Raw genomic sequence first — 26,091 nt, forward strand, 5'->3', positions numbered from 1 at the left:
ACACCCGTTCTCTGAGTAGAAGCACAAATGTATAATGTGTATGGAACTAGAATGTTCAATAAAGGCACATATTTAAGAAATTAGAATGTGACAAAAGTAAATGAATTATATGTAGTCACTATTTTTTTTTAAACAGGCTATTGTGAAGATCAGAGATCTGCCTGTCTTCCAAGTACTGGGATTAAAAGCATACATCATTACTAAAATTTGACATTTTAGTCTCTTTCAACAATACTATTAATAGGAGCCCAAATAAAGCAGGTATTTACCCAAAGAACTCAAAGTCAGCATCCCACAGGAATCCTTGAATGTCAATGTTTATACCAGCACTTTTCTCAGTGGCTGAATTATGGAACCAACACAAATGTCCAACAGTAGAGGAACGGGTGAGGAAAAGGAGTGTGAATGCACACACAATCAAAGTCATAATACTTACAGGACAATGACTACAAATTAAAATAGTAATTCTCAGTGAATTAATCCAATCTCAGAAAGACAAATATCACCAGCTTTCCCCCCCCTTGTTTGTGGTTCCTACATTTTTTACACAGATACATAAAATCATGCATTCATATATGACCATGAAGTAGAATTATAACTGGCTTGGGGGACACTGGTGGATGGCAGAAGGAGGGGAGATCTTAGGGAGAATGTGCTCCACATACGTGAGTGGAAACTAAAAGCATTCTCCACACTGATGGCTCTTATTTAATATGGCTTCTGCTGTAAGAGACACCTCCCTCAACTCTTCCTATAAAGGAGGTACTGACACACCCACACACCATTTTTTTTCTTAGTTGAATAGATCAGAAAGCCTTCTCAGTGGGTGAGAATTTGGCTTGAAGGTATTCCTAAGGCTGTTCACACGGCCACACTAATGGACTCTTTAAAACTAAGTAATGAAAGGTGTGGCAAAGGACCACACATTTATTCACTGGAATTGTTGTACCTTTTCCTGATTGTCTTCAAATATTTACTGTGCACTCCAGTCTCTGGGGCACCATCAGGTATTAGGTATGAGAGGATTTGGATCTTAAAAAAAAAAAAAATTATTCTTCCCTGAAGTGTCATTAGGGAGGAGGAAAAAGCATGCACGGACATGGAAGAAAGGTTTTTGTAATAACTAATATTTCTTACATTGTTTTGAGACGTACCATTAACTCAGTTACTGATTCTAAGAGCTCATTCGTGGTCCACGCGTCCTGATCTATCACAGTTCCCCTCAGCTCCCTTTCATGTGTGACTTTTAGGTGGTTTCCAAATGCACACTGAACTGGTGTTAGCTGCCCAGGAGCAAGGTGTAATGTGCAGGTGGGCGGTACTCCCATCTTCTGGGCCTGGCCAGAAGGGAACAAGTTGCCACACGTGCGGCGATCGCTTCATGCCAATTCCCAAAGTCAATCTGGCTACCGACATTCTACCATATAACCACAAAGAGAGGTCAAAAAATCTCTTTCAAACGCCTGAGCAGATAAAGATCGGACCGCATTTTAAGGAGAGAAAGCAAATCGGCTCTCCGTGGACAAAGCATTCAGGTCTGTAGAGGCAGGAGGCATGGTCAGACAGGAGGTTTTCCAGGTTGTTCAGGGGAAAGACGCTGGGTAGACCGCTGTTCCAACACGTTTGTCTTGCTCTGAACACTATCAGAAGTTTGACTCACGAGTTTGTCCTTTCAGTCAACTTTCTGACAGCGCGCTCGCGCTCGGAGTTGGGTCTTGCAGGCGTCGCAGGTGGCTCCGAGCATAAACACCTGGCCCTGGGCACAGGGTCCGGGCTCCCCCCAACACCCCCCACTCCCGTGTCCCTCCGAAAGTAGCGGGGTGCTCCGGGCGCAGCTTTTCCTTCCCAGGCCTCTCCCACTTCCCTTCCTACCGGTCCCGCCCACCCCGTCCCGGGAACAGCGCCCGTTGCAGGGTCCCGGTTGTCCCCCCTACATACCCCTGGGACCAGGAGGCAGATTCCTGTGGGTCCCAGGAGTGCCAAAAGTGCTCAGCGAGACGGGAAATTGCAACAGTGCGGGCCCCTCGGCCCTCCCCTCGGCCGCCTTCCCGTAACTCCCGCCCCTGGACACTTGCCCCGCAGCTGATTCATAGCCGGGGCGCGGGGCCGCCTTCACACGCCGGGACAGACGTCCGCACCCGCGCCCCTGCGAGGCCGAAGATCGGCCGGGCTCCGGAGAGCAGGACGCCAGGCGGGTGAGTACCGGCCCCGCGCACCCTAGGAGCCCTTGCGCCCCGGTCTCCTTCCGCTTCCCCGACGGGCGAGCCCCGCGCTTTGATGACCCGCAGCCTCCGGGCTCCCGGTCAGCCCAGCCGCCTCCGTCCTGTCCTGGGTTGGTTTTGCCTCCCGAGACGGCACTCTCAAGCCACGGGAGGTGTGCCAGACCAGTGCCGCCTACTTAGTGGCTAACTCGAAAACACCAGATCCTCTCGGAGTCCAAGTCCCTGGAGCTCCACCGAATCCAGGCCTGCTTTGAGCTTCACCATCCCAGGGCCTCTCTCTCTCCAGTGGTTAGGGAAATGTTTACTGAGTTAGGATTCCCCTTTGGGCCGTTTTGGCTTCTCTCCCAAAATATCCTGTAGGAGTTGAGGGCTGCCCTCATTCTCTTGCATTCTAACCCTTAACTGCCACCCCGGCCTGCCATTTCTCTGGGAAGAGGGGCTGCCCTCTCCACTCGGAGGAGAGCACCTGGATGAGATGGTGGAGAGAGCAGGTACCTCTTCCCAAGCTGGATGAAAGCGGCGCCATTCACAGTCAAGGATGCCCAGCTATACGCTCTAAGGCTCTATGGGTCAGTGTCTCTGAGACTGGAGAGAGATAGCAGTGGGATGCTGACATCCGAGCCTTGATACAGCGATTCCCTTGAACAGTTCTTGACTGGCCGCTTGTCCACCCCACTGTCCATCGGGGCTGCCCCCTGCCCTGCCTGGCATGTGAGTGACCAGAGGCACGCTGGATGGGGATTGCTCTCAGACAGAGGCTGGATGCGGCAGCTGCCTGCAACACATTGTGAAAGCACGTGGAGATCAAGCTGTTTCCCCTCAAGACACCTGAATGTGAGAGTGGACCTAGGCAGAGCAAATAGAATTGAGAGGGGAAGCTCCGTGCAGGCCAAAGGCACCCTGCTAAAGGGGGCGGAGTCGGGGGTGGGGGCGGAGCAACAGCAACGGGTCCAAACCCTGGTGTAAATAGACCTGGGGCAGGTTACACTTTATGGCTTAGTCTCACTTTCCTTGTTTGCATAATAATAATGCTTCCTACTACTTTTAATGAAGAACTGTGTGCTTCATTTTATCAATGAGAAAAGCTGAGGTTCAGAGAGAGAAAGTGACTGGATGATGATCCAGTAGTTAAGTGATTTCACTTCAGAGTCTCTGCTGTACTTCCAGTTCTAGAGGTTTTTAGGAGTGGGGCTGGAGGTGACCAGAGGCATCCCGTTCCCATCCCTCTACCCCCACGCCATTGTCACCTGCCTCTTCCCATCATCCCCAGCACACAGAGGTGCGTGGGTGCTGACGTTTTGTGTTCCTTTGTACGAGAAAAGAACCGAGTCAGGCCCACCGCCGTGGTTCTGAGTGACTGAGAAAGGTCTGTGTATGACCTGGGCTGGGTGGTTGCAGCCTCTGGAAGGAAATCACAGTGTGCGTGCGTTCTCCAACTCATTTATGGGAACAGCAGGTTTTGGCCCTCTTCTCTGGACAGGAAACCTTTCTTAAAGAGGAGGGGAAAAAAGCAAAACAAACAGCATAGCGTGTGAGATCGAAAACAAAACACACCGCGTATCAGGATCTCTCCAGAGCAAGCCCCTCCCTGAAGCAAACTTCCTTGTCCCTCCCTACCTGAGGTTTCCTTTCCCAGTGGCTGACCCCCCCCCGCCTCACAGTCTCCCTTCCCTCCACACTGGATTATCCTGCTGTCCCAGGTTTTACTTACTTCACATTGCATTTGATTTGTGAAGTTTTGAAGTAACCCAACAACAACCGGCTGCTGTTATTCTAACAGGAGGGAAGTGGATACAAAGACATGTAGTCTGTCATCATCAGCTGTTGCCAGTCTAGATTGAACATGGAGGATGGTGTATGATTTTTTCTCTCTGCTGGGACTAACACTGGACAAGAAGCAGCTTAAGAAAGGAAAGGCTGGTTTCGGCTCATGGTTTGAAAGGATATAGTCTACCATAGGGCAGCTGGTCATGTGTTGGCAATTAGGAAGGGGAGGGAGAGGAAAGCTGTTGCCCTGCTAGCTTCTCTCCCTCAAGCCCCTCTCATTTTCATACCATATGGGAGGCCAGCCTCGGGATAGTCTTACCCACATTAACGATGGGTCATCTCTCATCAGTTGCCCCTTGGTGTAACACCCTGAACAGATATGCCCAGAGATGCGTCTCCAAAGTGATTCTGAGTTCAGTCACATTGACAACGCAGATTAGCTCTCATGAGTTTACCATGTACCAGCTTGACACCCCAACATCACTTTCAAGTCATAGCATATGATAGATATCACTATAAGATACTTTCATTTATAAAGATTGGAAGAACACACACAAAGTATTTGAAGTATCTTTAAATATGTAAGTTTGCTATCTGTAGTGGGCAGCTTCCTTCCTTACCATCCAGGTTGGAAAGCTTTTTCTATATCTGTACATAGATCTTTTGGTCAAGGGCTTCATGTTAACCTAAAGCAGAAACAGAACAGAATTGATCCACCCTCTCCCTTATTGATGGGTATTGTGCTTTAAAAAACTATTTAGAATTAGCAACAATGCCTCAAGGAAGATAATGAATTGATCTTTGAACTGAAATGTGAACATTGCTTGGGAGTAGAATCCCAGGAGAGTTGTTTGGGGGCAACAGGCTTACCACACACCCCTACTTCGTAGGTAAATGTACAAGTCAATGTATGAAATTCTGACACCCCTCACCATGGCTAATACAAATATATGCATTTTCAAACTTGCAAGTGGCTGAGATCCAGTACAGCATTTTAATTTGCATTTTGCTAATTACTACCACAATTTAATATTTCTATATATTTAGGCATCATTCTATAACGACCTGTTCATGACGTTACTTGTTCTTACATTGAGTTGGTCTCTCTTATTCTTCAATAGATTTTTATTACATTTATGCATTGGGGGGCATTATTCATGCCACAGTGGGCAGGGGAAGTTTGAAGGAAAACTTAGGGGAGTTGGTACCCTCCTTTTACCATGTGGGTGTCCTAGGCAGGCACTTTTAGCCACTGAGCTATCTTTCTGGTCTGTGGTTGTTTGGTTTCATTTTTATGCATTGCAGAAACTCTGTCCTGTCCCAAATCGTAACACTCTGTGTGTAACAGGTAATGCAACCACTTCTCCCATAATGCTGCCTTTTCTCATTTTTTTTTTTTTTCAATTGTGGAGTGAGGGACCTATCATAGTAGTTTCCACCGAAACCACTGTAAGTAAAAAGCTTGGTGTCATTGAGTGTACTCACAACTCTCCCGCAAGTGACTCTGGAGTTCTTTCCACTTTTCAGAACTGCAAGTCTGTGTCACGAATTTGTGACATCTGTTCCCGTCTCCCTTTCTTGCATCAGCTGGTCTACTTTCTGTCTTTTGAACTGCACTGGTCAAGGCCCATCGTATGAGCGGAGTCACACAGTATTTGTGTTCCTGTGGCTGTCCCACTTAGTGTCTTTTTTTGTTTGTTTCTCGAGACAGGGTTTCTCCATGTAGTTTTGGTGCCTATCCTGGATCTCACTCTGTAGACCAAGCTGGCCTAAAACCCACAGAGATCCACCTGCCTCTGCCTCCTGAGTGCTGGGATTAAAGGCGTGCACCACGGCTGCCCGGCTAGTGTCATATTTTTAAAAACCTGCTGGAGCAGCTGTTCATCATCCCTGCATTTTTGAGAATGGAGATACTCCACTGTCTGAATATCCTATCTCCTGACTCATAATGCTTCTGGCGTTAGCCATCCTTTTTTTGCACAGAAACTCTAAATACTTGTGTCGTCAGCATGATTTCACGATTTCTGTACTTTGCCTAATCTGGGAAAGTCTTGGTCATCTACATTAAATTGTCTTATTTCTGCTAATGCTTTTACTAGTTTGGTTTTTAATATCATAACATTACACATCACATTTCTAAGAAAAATAAAGTGAAGGTAGAGATACAACTTTTTTTTTTCTAAATTTTTACATGACTGATCCTATTCATTTATTTAATGGTTTATCATTTGAAACTCAGTTTATACTGTTTGGGGAGGAGTATTTAAAACCAAGGCTCACCATGTAACCCAGACCAGCCTTGAACTCACAACTCTCCTGCCCTCCCAAGTGCTGGGATTTCAGGCGTGTACCATCACTCAAGATGAAATTTGGTCTCCATCACAAAATCAATCCCTCTTCATCCCTGGTCTATGTTCTTCCCATTGGTTTTGGGGTCCCTTTCACGTCAATACCATGACGTTAAGGGTTGGGGCCTTAATAGTATGCTTTAGGATCTAAAATACATATTCACACTTTTTTAAAAACAAATTTTAAAAATGCTTCTACATTTTACTTTCCCTGTGACGTTTCTAACTTGTCTAATGTAATGAAGTTCCATCTAGGTTTCTCCTGAGTTTGCAGTTATCAGTGATGGGGTTTTCCTCGCCGTCCAAGCACAGCAGAGGCAATGCCATACGGGAAGGGGTTGGACTGGAGTGACTCACCTGGTTTCGAGAACTGACTTTACAGCAGGTTGGCTGTGTCACAGGGGAAGCTACCTTCGACCTACTCTACCCTTCGTGTCCTCCTCTGCCTCCAGGGATAGTAATGAACTCTCTTCCAGAAGGCTTTTGAAAAATTCAGCTGCAATTATAAGCCATGCAGCAAAGCACCAGGAAGAAAATTGCCCTCCAATACACACAACCTGTGATTATTTTCACACTTCCCTGTATATCCTACCTTGGGCTGTTCCGAGTGCCTTGTTGAGAGTGGGAACTAACCCACCCTTGCCTTTACTTACTGATAGTATTCTAGGAAAGGCAAGTACATAATAAATGTTACATGTAATTCTCAAACATCCACGTGCTACTCAATCAGTTGAGGATGTGGGAGGTTTGTGTGTGTGTGTGTGTGTGTGTGTGTGTGTGTGTGTGTGTGTGTGTGCGTGCAGATTTTTCTATTAAGTTTAAAATGTGGTCCAGAGACTTTTCACTCCTAACAAACAGTAGCATGGTTTCCATGATTTCCAACAAGCTATCAGCTAGTGTCAGTCCTTTGTCCATACTTTAAATTATTTTGCCAGTAATCATACCTTCTACTTGCCATGTGTGTGATTGATATGGTGTATAAGTCGTTTTCTTGGACTGTTACATGGTATGTGCTGAGGACACAGCTCGGTCAATAAAGAGCTTGCTGAGAAAGAATGAGTACCCGAGTTTGGTCCTCAATACTCATGTAATATAAAACAAGCAAAGAAAAAACCCAGGCATGATGGCAAAGGCTTCTAACTCCAGTGCTGGGGAAGTGGAAAGAGGCAGATCCCCGGGACTCACTGACCAGCCATCCTAGCCTACATCATCTAACCTCTGGTTCTAATGACAGACTATAAGGTGGACAGCTCGCAAGGAACAGCACCCAAGTGCAGGTGTAACAGACATCAGCACAAAGCTCTTTAAAGCTGAGTTTCATTAATCCAAGTAATCTCTTTTTTCTTTTTCAGTATGTGCTTTTTCTTCTTTTGCTGGACTGCATACTTATATTTTTCTATAGCTATTTGCCTTTTAATCTTATTTTTAGCAGATTTTTATATACTGGGGACAGCAACTCTTTGCCACATATTTCTAGTTAGTATTAAAATTTCTTTAAAATGTGTATATAGGGCCGGGCGGTGGTGGTGCACATCTTTAATCCCAGCACTCAGGAGGAGAGCCAAGCAGATCTCTGTGAGTTCAAGGCCAGCCTGGTCTACAGACAGAGATCCAGGACAGGCACCAAAACTACACAGAGAAACCCTGTCTCGAAAAAAAAAAAAAATGTGTATATAGTCAGGATAGCAACTTTTATCTTTTCTGCTTTGGGGCTTTATATCATAGCTGCCAGATTACATTTTAAAAAATTGCAACTATGTTTTACTAAGGTGCTTTTGGTGATTTGTATTTCGAATTTGTGTGTATCTGGACTATATTTTGCTTGAAGGGATAAAGCAGTAGCAATGATGATAAGACTCACTATATTTACCGTGTGAGACTGCTCTTAATCTCTCTAATCCTCCTGCCTATACTCTGACAGACTCTTCCATTCTCACCTAGGGGAGAGGCAGCTTAAAGAGCTAGTGCTTGGTTATATAGCAACTAACTACCAGAGTGGAGCTTGACCCCAAGTCTCCTATCACAGTCCAGTGCATGTTAGACACCCCATGAGGCCCAGGTTATTGTTCCAGTATCATTTATAGGAACAATATATCTCTTATCAAATGATTCAGATACAACCTTTAGCATACAGGATATTTCTGCATCTCTTTTAATCACAAATATTCTTTGCATTTGATTTTACCATTTTTTTCCTTTTTGGGCTTCAGCTATCACTCAGAGACTAAACCTTAACTGAAACTGAGGTCACACATCCCAGAAACGTTTAACTGAACGTTGTTTTAAATGAAATCAGTTGCACAGGAACTGATTCAACTCCTTACATCAGGATTTGCTTTATGAAATTGGTGGACACATGTTATCCATTGGAGGGATGCAAAGTTGGGATGGGGAAGAAATGCTAGAACCTTCAAGAGGCGTTTGGCCTGGTGGGGGAACCTGAGGAGAAGGGAACCTGAGGGAAACTGGAGATCATATACAGAAATAGTGAGAACCCTTCAGAGGGGCTCGCCAACCCTAATGGCAGTTGAAAAAGGAGATGATGAAGAACCGGCCCAAATGCATGGCCCTCTACACTGCAGCCCAGAGCTCTGGTTATTGATTTCCAGTTTTTCCTCATTGAGGTTGAAAACAATTCTTGCTATGATTTCAATTGTTAGAAATTTGTTGAGACATGTGGTCTACCATAACCTCTCTTGGAGACTGTTCAATTCTAAAAACAGAACTTTATTTGACACACCACACACACACACACACACACACACACACACACACACACACACACTCACACCACAGAGAGAGAGACACACACACACCATCCACAAACTGCTTTAAATGTCATTGGCTTATGATAGCAGGGGTCAGCCAGCCAGTTTTGAAGAATTTGGCAACATACCCAGGTTTAGGGAAGCACGCCATTATCGCTCTGACTGTCTCATGAGGATTATCTGTGGTAGAGAGACTTCCCAGGAATAAATATTTTAGTCATGGCTGAACAAGAAATTCCGGTAAGGGAAGGCTCACTACATGTTCCTTAGAAGTGCATTTTATTATGCATGTAACATTCATGCTGAAGGGTAGTCAGAGGATCTTCTGTGAGAATAGGAGCTTGCAGGCCAGATTTAATGAGCAGGTATGACATTCAAAGAATACAGTGAAGCAAGCAAGATTTTCACAGAGGACTGTTGGGTTGATAGACACCGAATGGAGCCCAGAGATGAGCAAACAAGTGGAGAGGCAGGAGTGAGTGGACAAGTAGAGTATAAATTACAAAACGGGTATCAGTTTTTCTCGCCAGCTCCCCAACTCCACTTGTGCCAAAGGTTATGAACTGGGTAATGTTTGGTGACAGGAAAAAAAAAACAAAAACAAATGAAACACCTGAAAGGGAATTAATTTGTGTTTCCATTAAAATAAGTTGAAAGCAAAGAGGAGAGATTAGGTGAACACTGGTATCCAGTTTTCTTCATTTCCCAGATGTTTCCTGGGTGGCAGTCATGTCCTGGGACTCTGCACAGTGTATCTGAGACTCAGATCTGTGTTCGCTAGTGGCCCAGAGTCTATTCAATGATGATAAGATGCGGGTAAGAACCGATTTGGGGAAAGGACTCGGTAGAGCAGACAGACACACACCCCTGCCTTCCTTTTCTTATTGGAAATCAGGAGTAGAATGCTGCTCACTAAGAGCCTTGGATCTTCTGAGGCTGCTGAGTGGATTTGAGGCTGGGCGCCTGGACATGACGTGTCCTGAGGAATGGAAAATTTCCGCTCCATAGGTAGATACTGATCTACCAGCCCACTCACCCACCCACAGCCCTCATCCTTGAGAGTGCTTGAAAGCCAAGCTTACCCCCATTTTTCCATTTGTCTCTGTATGGTGCATGTGTGATCAGGAGAGATAGTGTAGTCTGTGGAATATCCCAAAGCTCTGGGCTTGGACTTGTCCTTTTTCTGTCTTTATTCCTATCTGGGCCATCACATAGTCCCATGTGCACCTAACATTCTTCTGCTGATGGACAGGAATTTCATGTATTCAGCTGGCTTCTTAAGGTCTTTCTTGCAGATCAAACAAGTATCTTACACTTCTGTATGGAGCTGAGCTTTTGATTATGGTGATATGTTGTATTCCCCAATATGCTGTGTACCCTAATAAGGTATCTGGGGATCAGAAGACAGAGCCAGCCACTAGATTAGACATAGAGGCCAGACAGCGGTGGCCTTAATCCTATCACTCGAGAGGTAGAGATCCATCTGGATCTCTGTGAGTTCAAGGCCACACTGGAAACAGAGCCAGGCAGTGTTGACACTCATCTTTAATCCCAGGAAGTGAAGGCAGGAAGCAGAAAGAAGCATGAGGAGCAGGAACTAGAGGCTTTTAGCAGCAGTTCAACTAAGAACCTTTTGGTGAGGACTCAGAGGCTTTCAGTCTGAGGAGACAGGATCAGATGAGGAGTTGGCGAGGTGAGGTTGGCTGTGGCTTGTTCTGGTTCTCTGATCTTTCAGCATTCACCCCAATATCCGGCTCCGTTTTTTTTTTTAATTAATAAGGCTGTTTAGCAATTTGTGTTACATTTGATAGACTCCCAAGCCATCTAACCCAGGCTTCTGCCTTGCTAAATGGTGATTCTGCTCTTCAAAGGGCTTGAGCTGAAATTCTTGATGTTTCATCTGGTCACCATTCCTTGGCTCGTCAGCTCTGCTTTTGAAATCTTTGACGGACCCCACCACACCTCACTGCCTTCACAGTCCACACCCTGTCCTTTGTTCTCACCTGGACTGTTGGCTCTGACTCCATCTCTCCTTCTACTTCTCCCCACTTTCTTTCCCCATCTCTGGGCTCTGTTCTGTGGGCATCAACTCAGTATACTGTGAAATCTCTCTAGGGCTTCACCATGGCAGTCCAAGCTATTCAAATATAATGCCTGCTCTTTCTGCTCTGTTCTCCACAAACCCTCAATCTCATCCCTGGGCTTCCTCCCCACTCCTCCCCTCCCCTCAGCCATACCTGCCTCCTTTTGGTTCTTGAATCTGCTGGGTACTCTCGCTCTTCATGGTCCCATCAAGAAACAGGTGACACCCTCAGCCTAGGGTAACTCAAGCAGGCCCTGTTACACCGCATAATGCTGTCCCCCAGAGTGTGCAAGTAAGTGGTGTCTATTTCTCCACACGTTGTCAGCTTCTGGCTGTTGGACTGTTATTCCTGGGTGGTTTCTGAAGAAATGCTCCACTGAGTCTCTGAGATATTACAGCTGCCAACTCCCACTCGGCCCGTTTTCAAGAACGTTATTGGTTTTGCCAGGAGGCTTCCAGACAACAGTGAGGAGTCATGGTCCTGCTGCCCATGGTCCTTGGGTTGATGATGGTGGTCCAGTGAAGCCACTACAATCTATGCAGGGGTCCTCTATATCTGCCGAGAGCACAGTCTAGGATAACCCAAGGCATGGTAGAGGCATACTCTGTATGTGCTGTCTTTTCCTGTATTGCACGTGACTGACTGTACAGTAAGACACTGACGGCCCCAATGGCACAGAACAAATGTAACAACAGACTGAAGTAGAAGCCATTTATAACTTATTAGCCAGGGTAGAGCCTAACAACCTGAGCTTGGTCTTGGAGCCCACATGGTTGGGCCTGTTCTCTGACCTCCACATATGCACCACAGTTTGAGTGTACACACACACACACACACACACACACACACACACACACACACACACTAAATAATTGTAAATACATATGTAAACGTACAATTCATTTCTGGAATGTCCCCAGTTGCATTGTCAGACAGTGGCTGGCTGAGAGACCCAAAGGCGAGGACTGCGAAACAGTAGAAAAGGGGATTACTATAGCCACTGAACTCAGGTGGGGACAGTGACTGCTGAGTCACAATCGCTGCGTCACAATCGCTGCCTGTCTGGTGCGCATTAAGTGATGGGCCTCAGGTAGATAACAAGAAATGAGAATCATTGCTGTTGCTTCTCAAGCCAACAGGTATGGGAGAGCAGCGGGTGGGAGCTGCTTGCACAATCCTATGACACCTACATGGTGGCCTTTTGTGACTACTCATGGCTTCCATTTGCATTACTTTTAGCCTTTGATTTCTACTTAACATTATTTCTGATTTTCTCGGCCGAGTATTTCTGTGCCCATGGCTTTAACTTCTTGAGGTAACGTCATATGTTTGGAAACATTTTAAATAGCCCAGTCATGGAGAAACCATTTGATGTGCCCACCAACTCCAGAGAGGTCTCTTGCCTGTGGTGGCCCCTTTTGTGTTCCAAGAGTGAGTGGGAGGAGACAGTGGTAAGAGTCTGGACCCAGGACTGAAGTCACTCTCAACAGAGTGGCAGACACCTCCCAATGGGCCTCTTCCTTTGCTTCCTGATACGCATGCACGCACGCACGCACGCACGTACAGTTTCTCCTTGACTTCCCTCTCGCCCTGGTTTTGGCATTCAGTCAGACCACGCAGTTCTAAGTAGACATCAGGTTTGAATGAACTGATGTGTTTGCCAAGAGCAGAACACAGCGCTGACAGGAACTGTGGAGGAAGGCTGCCCACTACTTCAGCACACAGGCACTGTTGACCACCAGAGAGTCGTTTACTTTACCCAGTCCTTGTCTTTGCTGTGGTTCCAATTTACCTGTAACACACTATTGGAAAATGAACAGAGACGGTGGCAGGGAGAACTCATAGACAGACTCACAGAATTTCTAGCTCTGGATGAGATCTGGGCAACAGGACCAGGACAGAAATCGACTTTCTATGAATGGTTCTGTGAATCTCCCTGCTGACTCAGAGTCCTGAAGAGAAAAGTGAAAAGTACCGCTTCCCCTGACTAATGGGCTTGCTATTAAATTAGAAACGAATTGGTCTTTCTGAGGTCATCCATCCTTACTCTCTTTTCCTTCAGATTGTCCTCTGATCAAAGGACCCTACAAATCAGTGGAACTCTTTTGGCCTGCAATCTGCAACTCTCTTCAGAGGCAAAATGCCAAAACAAAGCAAAACAAAAAAACACTGAAACCAAAACAAAGTGGAAATTGTATTGAACAATGAGAATGACTGTCTCCTGGAATATGCTAACGTTTCCCAGGTTGAATGTTAGTGAGAGGAAAAGGGAAGTGTGGAGATGGCTTGGGTTATTTAGTCTTTTAATTTAGTTGTTACAAAAATTAAATAATTTGTTTCTTTTACTTTTTGTATAGTTATTTTGCCTGCAGATATGCCTGTATACCATATTTGTGCCTAGTGTCTGCAGAGGTCAGAACAGGGTGCTGGATCCCTGGAACTGGAGTTACAGAGGGCTTTTGAGCCACCAAGTGGGGGCTGGAAATGATACCCAGGTCTTCTGTAAGGGCAGGGCAGCAGGGGCTCCCAACCTTGGAAGCATCTCTCTAGCCCTTTTGAGATTAGATTTGTCCTTTTTCTAATCAGCGTTTTTCATTTTCAAGTTGGTTTTTTGCTTTTCTGGCTTTGCTTAGATGATTCCAATGAACTGGCTAACCATTGAGCTCTTGCCCCCCACGCCTCAGTAACCCAACATAGAGGAAGTCTTCAGGGCTCACACAGGTCCCTGGGGGCCTAGGCTTCTGACTCTGTCAGTTGCACCTCATTTATGACCTAAGGAACATTTCATAAGACAGGAAATGTGAATTCTTCCTCCAAAGGCCAATGACGTGGATACAAGGGAAGAAGAATGAGAGATTTTAGTCCTTTCACTGACCACAGCTGGCCTGAGAAACCTACTAGGAGTTAGAGCTCACTAAAATCCCCTTTCTCATAATTTATCTGTTTCAGACAGTCAGACCAATGGCTCTCTCTGCGGTCCTTCATCCAGCCTTCATCTTGGCAGTACTGCCCCTGAGAGCATCCCTAAGTGAAGGTAAGAGGCTGGAACAGAAGTGAAGAACACATAAAGATGAACAACTGGTGCTTTGGAGAGAAGCTGAACAATTTCCTTTCCCTTGGCGTTGATGAGATGTGGTAAATCTCTGGAAGCCACAGTTGCCTTGGGCGTGGCCTCCCTCATCTTGACGGCACCATTACTAAACCTTAGCCTTGGTTTCCTGCTCAGAGCTCTGCTCATTGGTGTGGTTGTAAGTGGAGCGGAGACCACAGAGCTTCAGGATTGCTCTGTTTTACCTAGATCGTTGCCAAGGTATTTCCTTCTGAACCCTGCTGGGTGAGATGGAACAGCCCAGACTAGTTCTGGTGGCCAGGTTAGAACAAGTTCTGATGCCCCTTAGGCACACTTACTGAGCACTGTTAGGCTCATAAACTATGGCTGAAAGCAAGTAGAGTCTATGAAGCCGTAGAAACTCTCTCAAGTCTGTAAAAGGTAACGTCTTAAGTGCTTAAATCTGTTTACAGTCAGAGGAAAAAAAAAGGTTTGTCAATTAATTCCCCCCAGAAGACCATAGTTTGGAACAAATCAACTTTGTAAATGTGCGTGCATGTGAATACTTCATCAAAATATATATGGATACTTTATTACTTTGAACTTATTTAAACATAGAGTCTTAGACTTGAAAGAATTTCTATTGACTCATGAATTTTCCCTGCATTTGTCCGTACTGTATAAAGCTTTACATTTTTCTTCCTGCACTTATTCTTTTCTGCATTTGCTTTTTAACAAAGAGTACAGATATAGTCCCATGCATGAATTTGTGAAAATGACATTTGCAAAGAATATGTATAGAATTCCCCATTTATTTCTTAAAACGGCAAGAAAAGATAGGTGGAAAAAGGGGGAGATTTAGGTCTGCTGATAGTTCAGGTTCTGCCTTACATCATTTAGATCTGGGTTTGGGAATGTGGGAATATACTATTTCTTCTGGCTTTTGAAATATCACTTAATTGAGCTCTTTCATGAGCTGGGGCTGCCAGGTGACTACGCTCTCTCCCTGGTGGCATATGTAGCTCCCTCAGTCTCTCTTGCTACTGGAGTCAATCAGCTGCAGCGAATTAGGGAGGCTGAGCATCGAGACTGTTCCGGCCCAGGTCAGAGCCTCTGGTTCTGAGACAGCCTAACGCACCGAGTCCTTGTGCGGAGGTACTCCCCAGCATTCACACCGCTTTTGCCTTAGCTTGTACCCTTAGCAGAGTCAAATCATAGGAACCTGACTGTTCATAGTGTGTCTTCTGCAGGTGAAACATACTGCTCTCACATCAGTCTTTATAGCTTAGTTTCTCTTGTTCAGATCAAACATGTTTCCCTAATTTCCTGGCAACCAGATTTCCATTTCTGCTTCCAACTTTCTTTACAAAACATGGCTTCCTTGGTAGATCTTTGTCTTCACTGGAACTGTGGGGGACTTTTTTCAATGTCTGCTGCCTATTACACCTTCCCTCAAACTAGTGAGCTCACCACTTCATCAACTAGCCAGGCTCAGGTCAGAGACTGCATCTCAAATAACCCGACCTACCTTCTTCCAAGCACTAGGACATACGAAAGACCCTTCCATTAGCCCTGCACATGTTTCCTTCAGCCAGAGGAGTTGAGTGCAACATTCTGATGTAGTTTTCTGTCTTTTGGGCATTTATACAAAATGTAAATATGTGGAGATTTTTACCTTTTTTACATTCATTTAGATGTGCGTGGGGGTGGGTGTGTATAGAAATTACATGCACACACATGTCACAATACATGTGTGGAGGTCAGAAGACAGACTGTGTGAGTCTGTCTCTCCTTCCACCACGTGGGTTCCAGGGATGGAACTCAGATGATCAGGCATGGCAGCAAGCACCTTTATACACAGAGCCACCTTGCTCTCCTCCAATATACACTCTAATAAAGGCTAAATTGTGTTATATAGAGAAAAATATAATTACATCTATGTATATATACAAACAGAGAATAATCTATCTCCAGGGGATTTTTTTTTTAAATTTAAGTCATTAAGTAGGATGAATGTTTCCTTTGGATGTCAAATGTTCTTGGAATCACATTGTTTTAATTACTATTACATGGTATCCATTCTGGGAATTAACCACACATTATTTCCTCCAGCAGTATTAGGGTTGGTCAGAGAAACTGTGGGAAAAATGAGATGGTGTCTGTGACTAAGCCCAGAATGGAGTCCCCGATGGCCTCCTGAGCCACACTCCAGTGTTATGGCATGAGAGCTGGCCTGGGAGCCAGAGTCCTGGGTCTGGTCTGGTATGTAGTCTTGCCACAGTCCTCCATCTCCATTTTCAACCTCCCTCAGCTAGCTTCTCTGAAAAAACAGCGGGCTTGGATGTATTCATCTCCATGGTCCCTTTGATCTCTCTGACTTCATCCTGGAGTTTCAGCTCTTCCCTCGACATTACTTCTAACTGGTGTTACTCAAATTCCTGAGTCATTCCACATTTGCTGATAACATATGCTAATTTCAGGAGCTTCCCTTTGGTTGAGACAATATAGGGCAAGTGGGTAGAGCTTCCAGAAATAAGGTTAGACAGGGAGTTGACTCATTCATTTGTCAATCAGCTGTAGAATGTCTATACTCACAGTGTGTCCTTCATCTTGATTTCCCTGAGCTAAGTAAGACTTAGTCACGCTCTTGTTTCGGTCACAACCCACAGGAGAAAAGAAGCCTACTACAACTTGCTAGGATCAGAAAAGCCATGGGTCAGAGAGACAGAGAGAGAGAGCAAGGGGATTATTTACTTTCAAGTTACTAAAGTGAAATACTTGAAAAAGGCAGCTGAAGGTAGGGTTTTGTTTTGTCTCACAGCTTGAGACACAGGCCGCCAGAGTGGAGAAGGTGTAGAGGCAGGACCGTGGTGGAGCTGGTCACATTGCATCGGTAGAAGCTGGCTTTGTCCTTTTTATTCAATCTAAGCCACAAACCCATTGATGTTGCTGCCCAAATTCATGGTGGGTTTTGCCTCTTCAGTTAAACCTTTATGGAAACACCTCATCAACATACACAGTACTGTGCTTCTGTGTTGATTCTAAATCCAGTCAAACTGGGAAAATTAACCAGGGTTCCAAAGGACACATTGATACCATCCAAGAGTAGTCATGGCAATGACTAACCACCTTTCACCAGGCCCTACCTCCTTTAATTTATTTACTTATTTTTAGAAATGTTTTTAATTGGAATAGAATTACATCACCACCAGCCCCTTCCCCTTTCCTCCCTCAAGACTCTCCCAGGTATCCTTCCCCCGACTCCCCCATGCCCCTCCTCTCAAATTGGTAGCCTCTTTTTCTTGAGTTATTATTGTCACATACGTGTGTGTGTGTGTGTGTGTGTGTGTGTGTGTGTGTGTGTGTGTATGCACAAGCATATAAATACAATGTGCTGAGTCCATTTTTGTTGTTTGTGTGTACATGGTTTCAGGGAAGGCCACCAATAAGGGGCTCATCCCTGGGAGAGCCTAGTTCCCTGGGAACGCTAATTCCCCTTCTCCCAGCAATCATTAGTTGTCTGTAGTTCTTGGTCTAAGGGTAGGAGCCCATGAAATTTCCCCCTTCCACGTTATTTTGTCCATTAATATTGCTGTTGTTCCCGTCTTGTTTATGCACCCATTTCTAGGAAAGACTGTTTCACCACAGACTTCCTGGTATTACACCTCTTATAGTAGACCCACCCTTTCTTCTGAGATGTTCTTGGCGCCGTGATGTAGATGTACCCATCGGGGCTGGGCTCCCCAGGAATGTGTTTTTCTGTGATGGTCTTCATTGGCTCTGAATAGAAGCTTCTTTGATGCAGGGTGGCAGATACACTTATCTGTGGGTATAGGATACATTAAAATGGAGTAAAGAACTATGCTGGTGTAGCAAAGTGGCTGTAATAGATTCTTTTCTAATGCCCATGACCTCACTAGCCCTGGGAGGCGGGCTAGGTTTCCCATACCAGGTGTGATTTCCTCCTTTCCAGTGGGCCTTACATCTCATCAGCCAGCTGTTGATTCCCACTGGCATGTTGTTCAGGCCCTACCTCTTCATAGTTCTACCACCTTTGACCATCCCCACACCAAAATCAAGTTTCCAAGAACCTCTGTCGGACACTTAAACCATATACAAATCACAACAATGTGGGAGAATTAAAGTCAAAACACATGATTTAAGCTTGACAGTGTAGTGAGCGTGGAGTTGACAGGATTCTAGAAGCTCAGCTTTTTATTATTTTTTTTATCATAACCATATATCTTGAAAATTTTGAGGTAACAGTTACATAACATAAAATTAAGTATCCTTATGGTTACAGTGAGACAATCTTCAGTAATATTTAATATTTTGTAATATTACTGTAACTATCCTGTGGGAGTGGCGATATTCTAAATTTGTGCCCCTCCCTTTATCTGTGGGATTATTTCTTCCCCAAGGAATTGGAATTTCCCTGGGAGTCACAGGGCAGAGGACAGAAAAGAAGCTTAGTGTCAGCCAGAGAAGAAGCTTGTTTGCCAAGATGAAGCTTTCCCTGGTCTAACAACTTGTTTTAACCTCTTTGCAGGAGAGACTGGTGTACCAGGCTTTTTCTTTTGGGCCACCAACCACCCCCTAAATAATGACACACAGACAGTATTAGTTATGAATGTTTGGCCTAGCTTAGGCTTGTTTCTGACTAGCGTTTTTTCTTTAACTTAAATTAACCTGTTTCTCTTTATCTGCCTTTTGCCTAGTGGCTTTCTAACTTTCTTTCTTTCTTTCTGTATATCTTATTTTCACTGCTTCTCATGTCTATCTGTGTGGCAGCTGCCAGGCATGTCCCTCTCTTTCTCCATCATTCTCTTCCTCCTCCTCCTCCTCTTCCTCCTCCTCCTTCCTTCTTCCTTCCTCTTCCTTCTTCCTTCTTCCTCTTCCTCCTCCTCCTCCTCCTCTTCTTCTTCTCTCAAGTCAAGATTCCTCCTATTTATTCTCTCTACCTGTCAGCCCCACCTATCCCTCTCCTGCCTAGCTATTGGCCATTCAGCTTTTTATTAGACCTATCAGATACTTTAGGCAGGCAAGGTGAAACACATGCAATACATCTTTACATAATTAAACACACATCCTTACATCGTCAAAGAAGTGCAGCAGAAACAAATGTAACACACTTTTACACAGTTAAAGTAATATTCCATGGCATAAACAAATGTAATGCATCTTTACATAGTTGAAGTAATATTCCATAACAGACTGGGGCTGAGACAGTGATGGACAGGACCAGACTTTGACTGGGATTGCTGGATTATGATGATGCATGCCTCCTGCCTTCTATTTAAACCTGTACCTCATTTCAAGATAGACTTAGAGAGTCACTGGGCCTCTTTGTTTCTCTTCCCAGTGTAGACAAACTAAATAAGTCTGCTTTCTCTGCTGTACACTATTATTCACATATTTAGTTGACCTACTGAGGATGAATGGTAGAGCCTTGCTTTTTAATGCTGCCAGGGCCCAGACAACCTAACAACTCCAGAAACACAGTCTCTGGCTGCTGAAAACATTGATATCTATTATGCAATAGTTCCTGATTCTTCGCTCCCCATGCTGGCAACTACCAGACCACTTACTGTTTCTGTGGGTTTACCTATTCTGAATATTTCACATAAGTAAAACCATACAATATGTAACTCTGTGTCTGGATTCTTTTACTTCTCATATTTTTGAGTTCTAACTAATTTGTAGGATGGATCAGCACGCTATTCCTTTTTACCACTGACAAATAGTCCTCTGTATGTAGAAATCACAACATTCAATGTGAATGTCATCCATTGATGACTCTGAGTTGTTTCTACCCTCTGATGATTGTAAATGGGGCTATTCCAAACATTCTTTGGCAAATATCTATTTGAATCCCTGGTTTAATTTAGGATGTAGGCAGGATAAAGACCTAGGAAATAGGATTATGGGTCGCACTATATTCTACTGTAACTTTCTGAAAAATTACCAAAATGTTTCCAACAGTGACAGGCCATTTTACATTCCACCTGAAGTGTACAAGAACTGCAAATTTCTCCACACCTTGCCCATGTGTGCTATTCCCATGCTTTTTACTATTACTGAAACCTTCCCTGAGAGTGTGCAGTGGAATCTCATTTGACATGCCAACCTGGGTTTGATCTTCCTTTCTTAATGATTAGGGATAATGAGCATCTTTTCATGTTGCTTTTTTGGCCACTTGCTTATTTTATATGGAGAAATGTCCTCCAAGTCATACATCCATTTTTAACTGTGTTGCTTTTCTGTTGTGAATTTGTAAGAGTTCTTTATATAGTGGGAATACTAGAAAGTTATCTAACACACAACTTACAAATATTTCCCCCATTTTTCAGTCTTTATCTTCTTTGCAACACTTAAATAGACAAATTTTAATTTTGCTGAAGTTTAGCTTATCTGTCTTTCCTATTGTTACTCATGCTTTTCATGTTATATGAAAGGACCCACTGCCAAATCCAAAGTTGAGGTGCCCGCAATGAGCACATCCATCCTTCCCACAGTGTATCTGTGAAAATGTCACGCAGGATGGGTAACCTGTCAATGGCTGTTTTCATTTTATGGGTGTTCTTATTAGTCTTACTTCCAAAGAATCTATATCTGCAGTCTCCTGCCATCTGAGGACAATGCCTTATCTGGATGTGAAGTCCCCCACTGTGGAAAAGTCACATGAAAGCACTTCATTCTCGCTTCAGCTTTTGTGGCTCCATCTTGACTCTCCAGGCTGTATCCTGGATGCTGCTGAGGCCATGAAGCATACTTCTCAGGCATTCCATCCCATGGAGAGCATGGGTCAGATGACCAATTCTATCTTCCCATGTCATGAAACAGTGTAACAAAGGGGGACACATGTCAGGGAGATCTCTGTTTAAGTTTCACAGAGCTTTTGTAAGTGATTTAATCTCACAGAGCTTCAATTTCCTTATCTATAATAAAAATTATCTTATGCTCAGCGATTTGGGGAACCTTCATATTTTGCCGATTGCTAACATTTTTTTTTTTTCCGAGACAGGGTTTTTCTGTGTAGCTTTGCGCCTTTCCTGGAACTCACTTGGTAGCCCAGGCTGGCCTCGAACTCACAGAGATCCGCCTGGCTCTGCCTCCCGAGTGCTGGGATTAAAGGTGTGCGCCACCACTGCCCGGCAACATTTTTATTAGGAAGATACTCCCTTGCTTTAGTGGAGGGGAGAGTTTGGAGGGGAACTGAACTAAGGCTCTATTCATGCTAAGTGTGTATTTTGTTACCAAGCTACTCCTCCCTTAGACACTTTCTTGCCTTTTAAATGTGCTACAAGAAGCTCTGGGATCACCAATTTCATAAAAACTAGGAAAATGAATGCCAAGAAGCAGATGTCTGTTATAGATGGTTCAGCAGACACCACCTGAATTTATGAAGGGAGTCTTTATCTTTTCAAAACCTTTGTAACATCCCCAGTTTACTTCAGACCCCCTCGGCCCAACAGTTGGAAGAGCCGAACTAGCAATACACAATTCCTTTCAATTCCATATGGTGTTTCCCTCTCTTGAGTGGCAGTCAGCAATTTATTCTCTGGAATTGGCAGTAACCCAAGTGGGCCCAGGCCCATACTCTCCCCTGTAGCAGAGTGTATCATAGTTGATGCTTCTGTGTGCAAGCTATGGTTGTGACGGTATTTAGGGTTTAAAGACAGCCTGAGGGACACTGGACACTCCTAGGGGTCAATGACCTGCACAAATCCGTTCATGTTTGAATTCCTGTTCTTCTACAGACTCAACACTGCTCGTTGCTCTAAGATTGCAAACTCCATTATTTCTATGATTTTGTTGTGTCTCTCCAATTAGGCTTCTTCTCTGATTGGGGCACCTTGTCACAAGTGTTTTGTTGTGCCTTTATTTATTAGTTATTGTCCAATTAATAGTTCACATTAAGTGCCTATAATTATTGCTGTCTCATCCAGAGAGTTCAGCGAATTCTTGATGGAGGTATTTAAGCTCAGCACATTGAAATACAGGGAACCATGTCTCTATATATGATATGCTTCTACTTTCAGATCTTCTAATAAGCCATGGAACCTTGAATTTCCAAAAAAACTGATTTTTATTTTTAAATTTTAGAATATGAGACCTTTAGGGATAAAATCTCTTTCTCTCCATTATGAATTAAAATCAGTTAGATTACCCAGGAAAGACATTTTATGCAGGTTTTGGCCAGCTTATTAATAAGCTCTGCATTGCCGAGCAAGTTTTCTGCTTCATTAATTTCTTAATTAAAGGGTCTTAATTTCTTCCTTTGCTGATGTAACTTCTAACTCCTTCCCAGATCCTCTCAGTATCTGGTGATGGGATGCACATGCAAACATACTTTCCAAAGCTTCCCCGTGAACACAGTGAACAGTCTCTCTATTAGATGTGTGGCTATTCAATCATGCCCCCTTGAGAGTTTTACCTGTTTTTGGTCTTTCAGTCCTGGGTGAGCCTTTCCAGTTGACGCCTGAGATACTTGCTGTCTCTATTCAGTCTAAACTTCAGCAAGTAACTTTACAATGGACTGTTCCAAATCTTACTCATCAAGAATTAAAAATGACATTTCAGATAGAGATCAGTAGAGTTAAAACATCCAACATCATCTGGGTGGTAAGTATTTTTTGACTTAATATTTTAAAAATTCTTTTTCTGTGCCATGATATGTTTTTTATACCATTCAAGAAATCTTATTATTCCAGAACATTTCCCTCTTAATACAGGTTTCCTAAATAATTGCATCCCTGTGTTTTCAGTTAGGACAGTGGTTCTCAACCTTCCTAAAGCTGTGACCCTTTAATAAAGTTCCTCATGTTGTAGTGACCCCTACCCTAAAGTTATTTTTGTTGCTGCTTCTTGACTGAAATGTTGATACTGTTGTGAATTGTAATGTAAATATCGGTGTTTTCTGATAGTCTTAGATGACCCCTGTGAAAGGATCGCGACCCCCAGGTTGAGAACTGCTGAGTTAAACCCAAGTAATATGGCCCATTGGGTTTGATGGATTTATTAAGAAAGTTTTCCGTGTTCTGCTGTTTGCCCTAAGACAGTCACAGGGTCTGTCCTTGTAGACACTTGGGTCTGCATGTTCCCTGCAGATGAGTTATCTCACTCTTTCTCCTCTGTCTACCCAGGATCACCCAGGAAAGTTGGGTTGTCCTCAATAAGATAGAATGACTTATTAAAACAATAAAGACTCTTATGTGTCCTTTACTTGCCCTGTGTGAGTACACAGAGAAGCAAGTCCCGGCATTTACTATCTGGCCAACACAGACATTCCCATGGACTGCAATGGACAATAACTTAGTGTCTTCTGTTCCCTGGAATGTGGGTTTGCTAATACATAGATTAATTGATTAAGTCCGTCTTAAGAGGTGGAGGCAGGAGGATCAGGAGTTCAAGACACCCTGTGCTACAGAAAAAGTTCAAGGCCAACTTTGACTACATGAGCCCTTGCATCAAACCAAATGAAAGAAAACCCTCAACTTTTTTTCTGCTTTGACTCATTTGGGGTATATTTTCACTCATCTTGATTTTGGGTAATGGATGTGTCTACTGTGTCCGACAGTATCACCCAGGATTAGATAATGTTATGAGATGTCTCAGGACAGTTTATCAAGACACTTTAGAAATCTTCTGGAGGCAAAGAATACAGAGAACTGAGATGAGGACCCATCAGCCCCATTGAGGTCCCCCTTCTCTCTTAGGCATCAAGAATGTCTGTCCTTCCAGTTAAGACTGTCACTAATGTCTTCAGTTCTTTTCCATATCCGTTACCACATATGAGGTCTGAGCAAGCGGCCTGAGGTAACTAAAATCTGACTAAGTCCATTAGGGTTTATAGCAGGTCTGTTGCTTGGCTGTCTCTCTAAAGGGCAGTCTCCCACAGTGGTAGCTGTTGAATGTGTGACATCACCTTAGTAACAGATATGTGTGATAATTAGCTGTCCATTTCCCATCGTCAGCACAGTTTCCCATTGTTCCACCTTACACTAGGAAACCTGATTGTTGGGATTGTGATGGGTATCGGTGGTGGTTTGGGCCTAGGGAAACATTCAACAAAGGTCCTAAGATCAGGAGAAGTACTAGGGGGAATTTGGAGCATTAATACTTATCACCATAACAAAATAGCATTAGTGTAGAACAAGGGAATCCTATTCTGTAGTTCTCCAAAAGACAATTCTTATCAGTTCTCATGTCAGGAAAAGCAAGTAGTGTTAGTCATGGAACAAGCGGATCCCATTCTTTGTTTTCTTAAATTCAATTCCCTATTAGAGTCACGGAATGTCATCTCTTTGAATGGGAAAGCAGCATGTGGAAATCATTTCTGTAATTGATGAGGGGTTAAGATCCCCAAGGGTGGATGATTACACCAACCATTTATTTCATTGAACTCAAAACATGTAGCTCCAGCCTCAGTACAGCCATGACAACAACCAACGCACAGATACTTGTTTGCAGTTCAGTCAGAGAGAGGCAGCGGAATATCCTCATTCTTCACCTCCATGGCCAGACAGGGAAGATGGGCACATGCTATGGCTAGGAGACACCCTTGTCTGACTCTTCTTGTACCTGAAGTTGAGGAGAGACATGAGATCTTCCTTCCATTAAGGGAGAGAACACACTTCCTTCTGGAAATTCTTCTTTGCTTGGACAGTTCCTTGTAGTGCAAGCCAGGAACCCCATCACCACTTATGCTGAGGGAGACAGCATACAATTTCATCATTCACTGTACTTCTAACAAGCCAGGAGAAACGCACATTGACCTAGGTGCTCATAGCTAGAATAGGACCCCTCCCTGACAATGCTGGCCACGCAGAGCCCTGCTGACAACCACACTACATGATGCTGCCCGGGGCCAAGCTTTGCTCTTTCCTCTAGGACATTTTCTGTACTCTTTTGTTAACAGCAAGAGAAGCAGAATAGCAGCTCTAGCTTGGAAAGATGCCAGGGGCGTGAATCATCTAGGGATAGGATTCATGCCTCGGCAATGAGTCATTGACCTCAGATGTATTTCTATGCCAGTGTGTATGCCAGTTCTGTGACCTACTGGTGTCTGCAAGGGCTATATTCAAATTTCCACTTCAATGACTTAAAAAATCAAATTTATCACATTTTTTAAAATCACTTATTTGACTGACATACTCAAAGTTAATCTTCTTCATTGACAAGGCTATAAAGACTGCAGAGCATAAATTGAGGTTAGATCAAATTCAGTGTCTAGGGAAATATGACCTACTGCATATTAATCAAGTGACTAAATTAGCTTAGAATGTTGGACTGTGGGTGTGCAAAGTGTGGGGATTTAAAAGCTGAGCACACAAATGGGATGTTCTAAGTGTGTGTAGGGGATAAGGGTCACTTGTGAATGTTGGGACTAGGCCTAATTTTCTCCCACAATTTGAGTGAAAGATTCTTTGAGCCAGTGTATGAAAGAGGAGTTGGAGTTAATTTAGCATGAAAGGTGGGACCGAGATCTCTTGGAAAACCCAATGGGAGCCATCAGAGGCCTTGAGAGAAGGGTGTGGGGTAGCTACCAAATTTGAAGGCAGGATACAGTGTGTGGGCTCAGAGCACAGGCAGACAGGTTGGGGCAGGCAGGTGCAGGGCAAGACCACCCAGGGCTACGGGGAGAACAATCAGATGCATTTACCCCGAGAGCAGTAAGATAAAGGGGTGTGGCGAGATGTGAGCGTTGGCTGCAGGGGACTACCAGGGCAGGAATGGGTGGATCTGGGGAGATTCACAGGGGAACCCCAACTGCGTGGCCTGTTTGACAGCATAGTGAGTTCACCATCATTGTCTACTTCAGTGTTCTTTTTTCTTTTGTTGTCTAGTGTT

The 26,091-nt window shown here is 44.1% G+C and overlaps 1 protein-coding gene across 3 annotated transcripts in view; it reads left to right on the forward strand.

Moving 5' to 3' along the window:
* The first annotated feature begins 1,719 nt into the window (after window positions 1-1,719).
* Osmr (oncostatin M receptor) overlaps window positions 1,720-26,091 on the forward strand; it is a 61,096-nt gene continuing 36,724 nt past the window's right edge. Inside the window, exons 1-3 of one of the 3 annotated variants that reach the window (XM_037209407.1) lie at window positions 1,720-2,195; window positions 14,139-14,223; window positions 22,694-22,863. In XM_037209407.1, the coding sequence (XP_037065302.1) occupies window positions 14,151-14,223; window positions 22,694-22,863 (243 nt within the window). In that variant the 5' untranslated portion in view covers window positions 1,720-2,195; window positions 14,139-14,150. The remainder of the gene's footprint in view (window positions 2,196-14,138; window positions 14,224-22,693; window positions 22,864-26,091) is intronic. The other 2 variants (XM_028875599.2, XM_028875600.2) reach the window with 2 other exon arrangements.

Source organism: Peromyscus leucopus, chromosome 11 (genome assembly GCF_004664715.2).
Source record: "Peromyscus leucopus breed LL Stock chromosome 11, UCI_PerLeu_2.1, whole genome shotgun sequence".
NCBI classification, from domain to species: Eukaryota; Metazoa; Chordata; class Mammalia; order Rodentia; family Cricetidae; genus Peromyscus; species Peromyscus leucopus.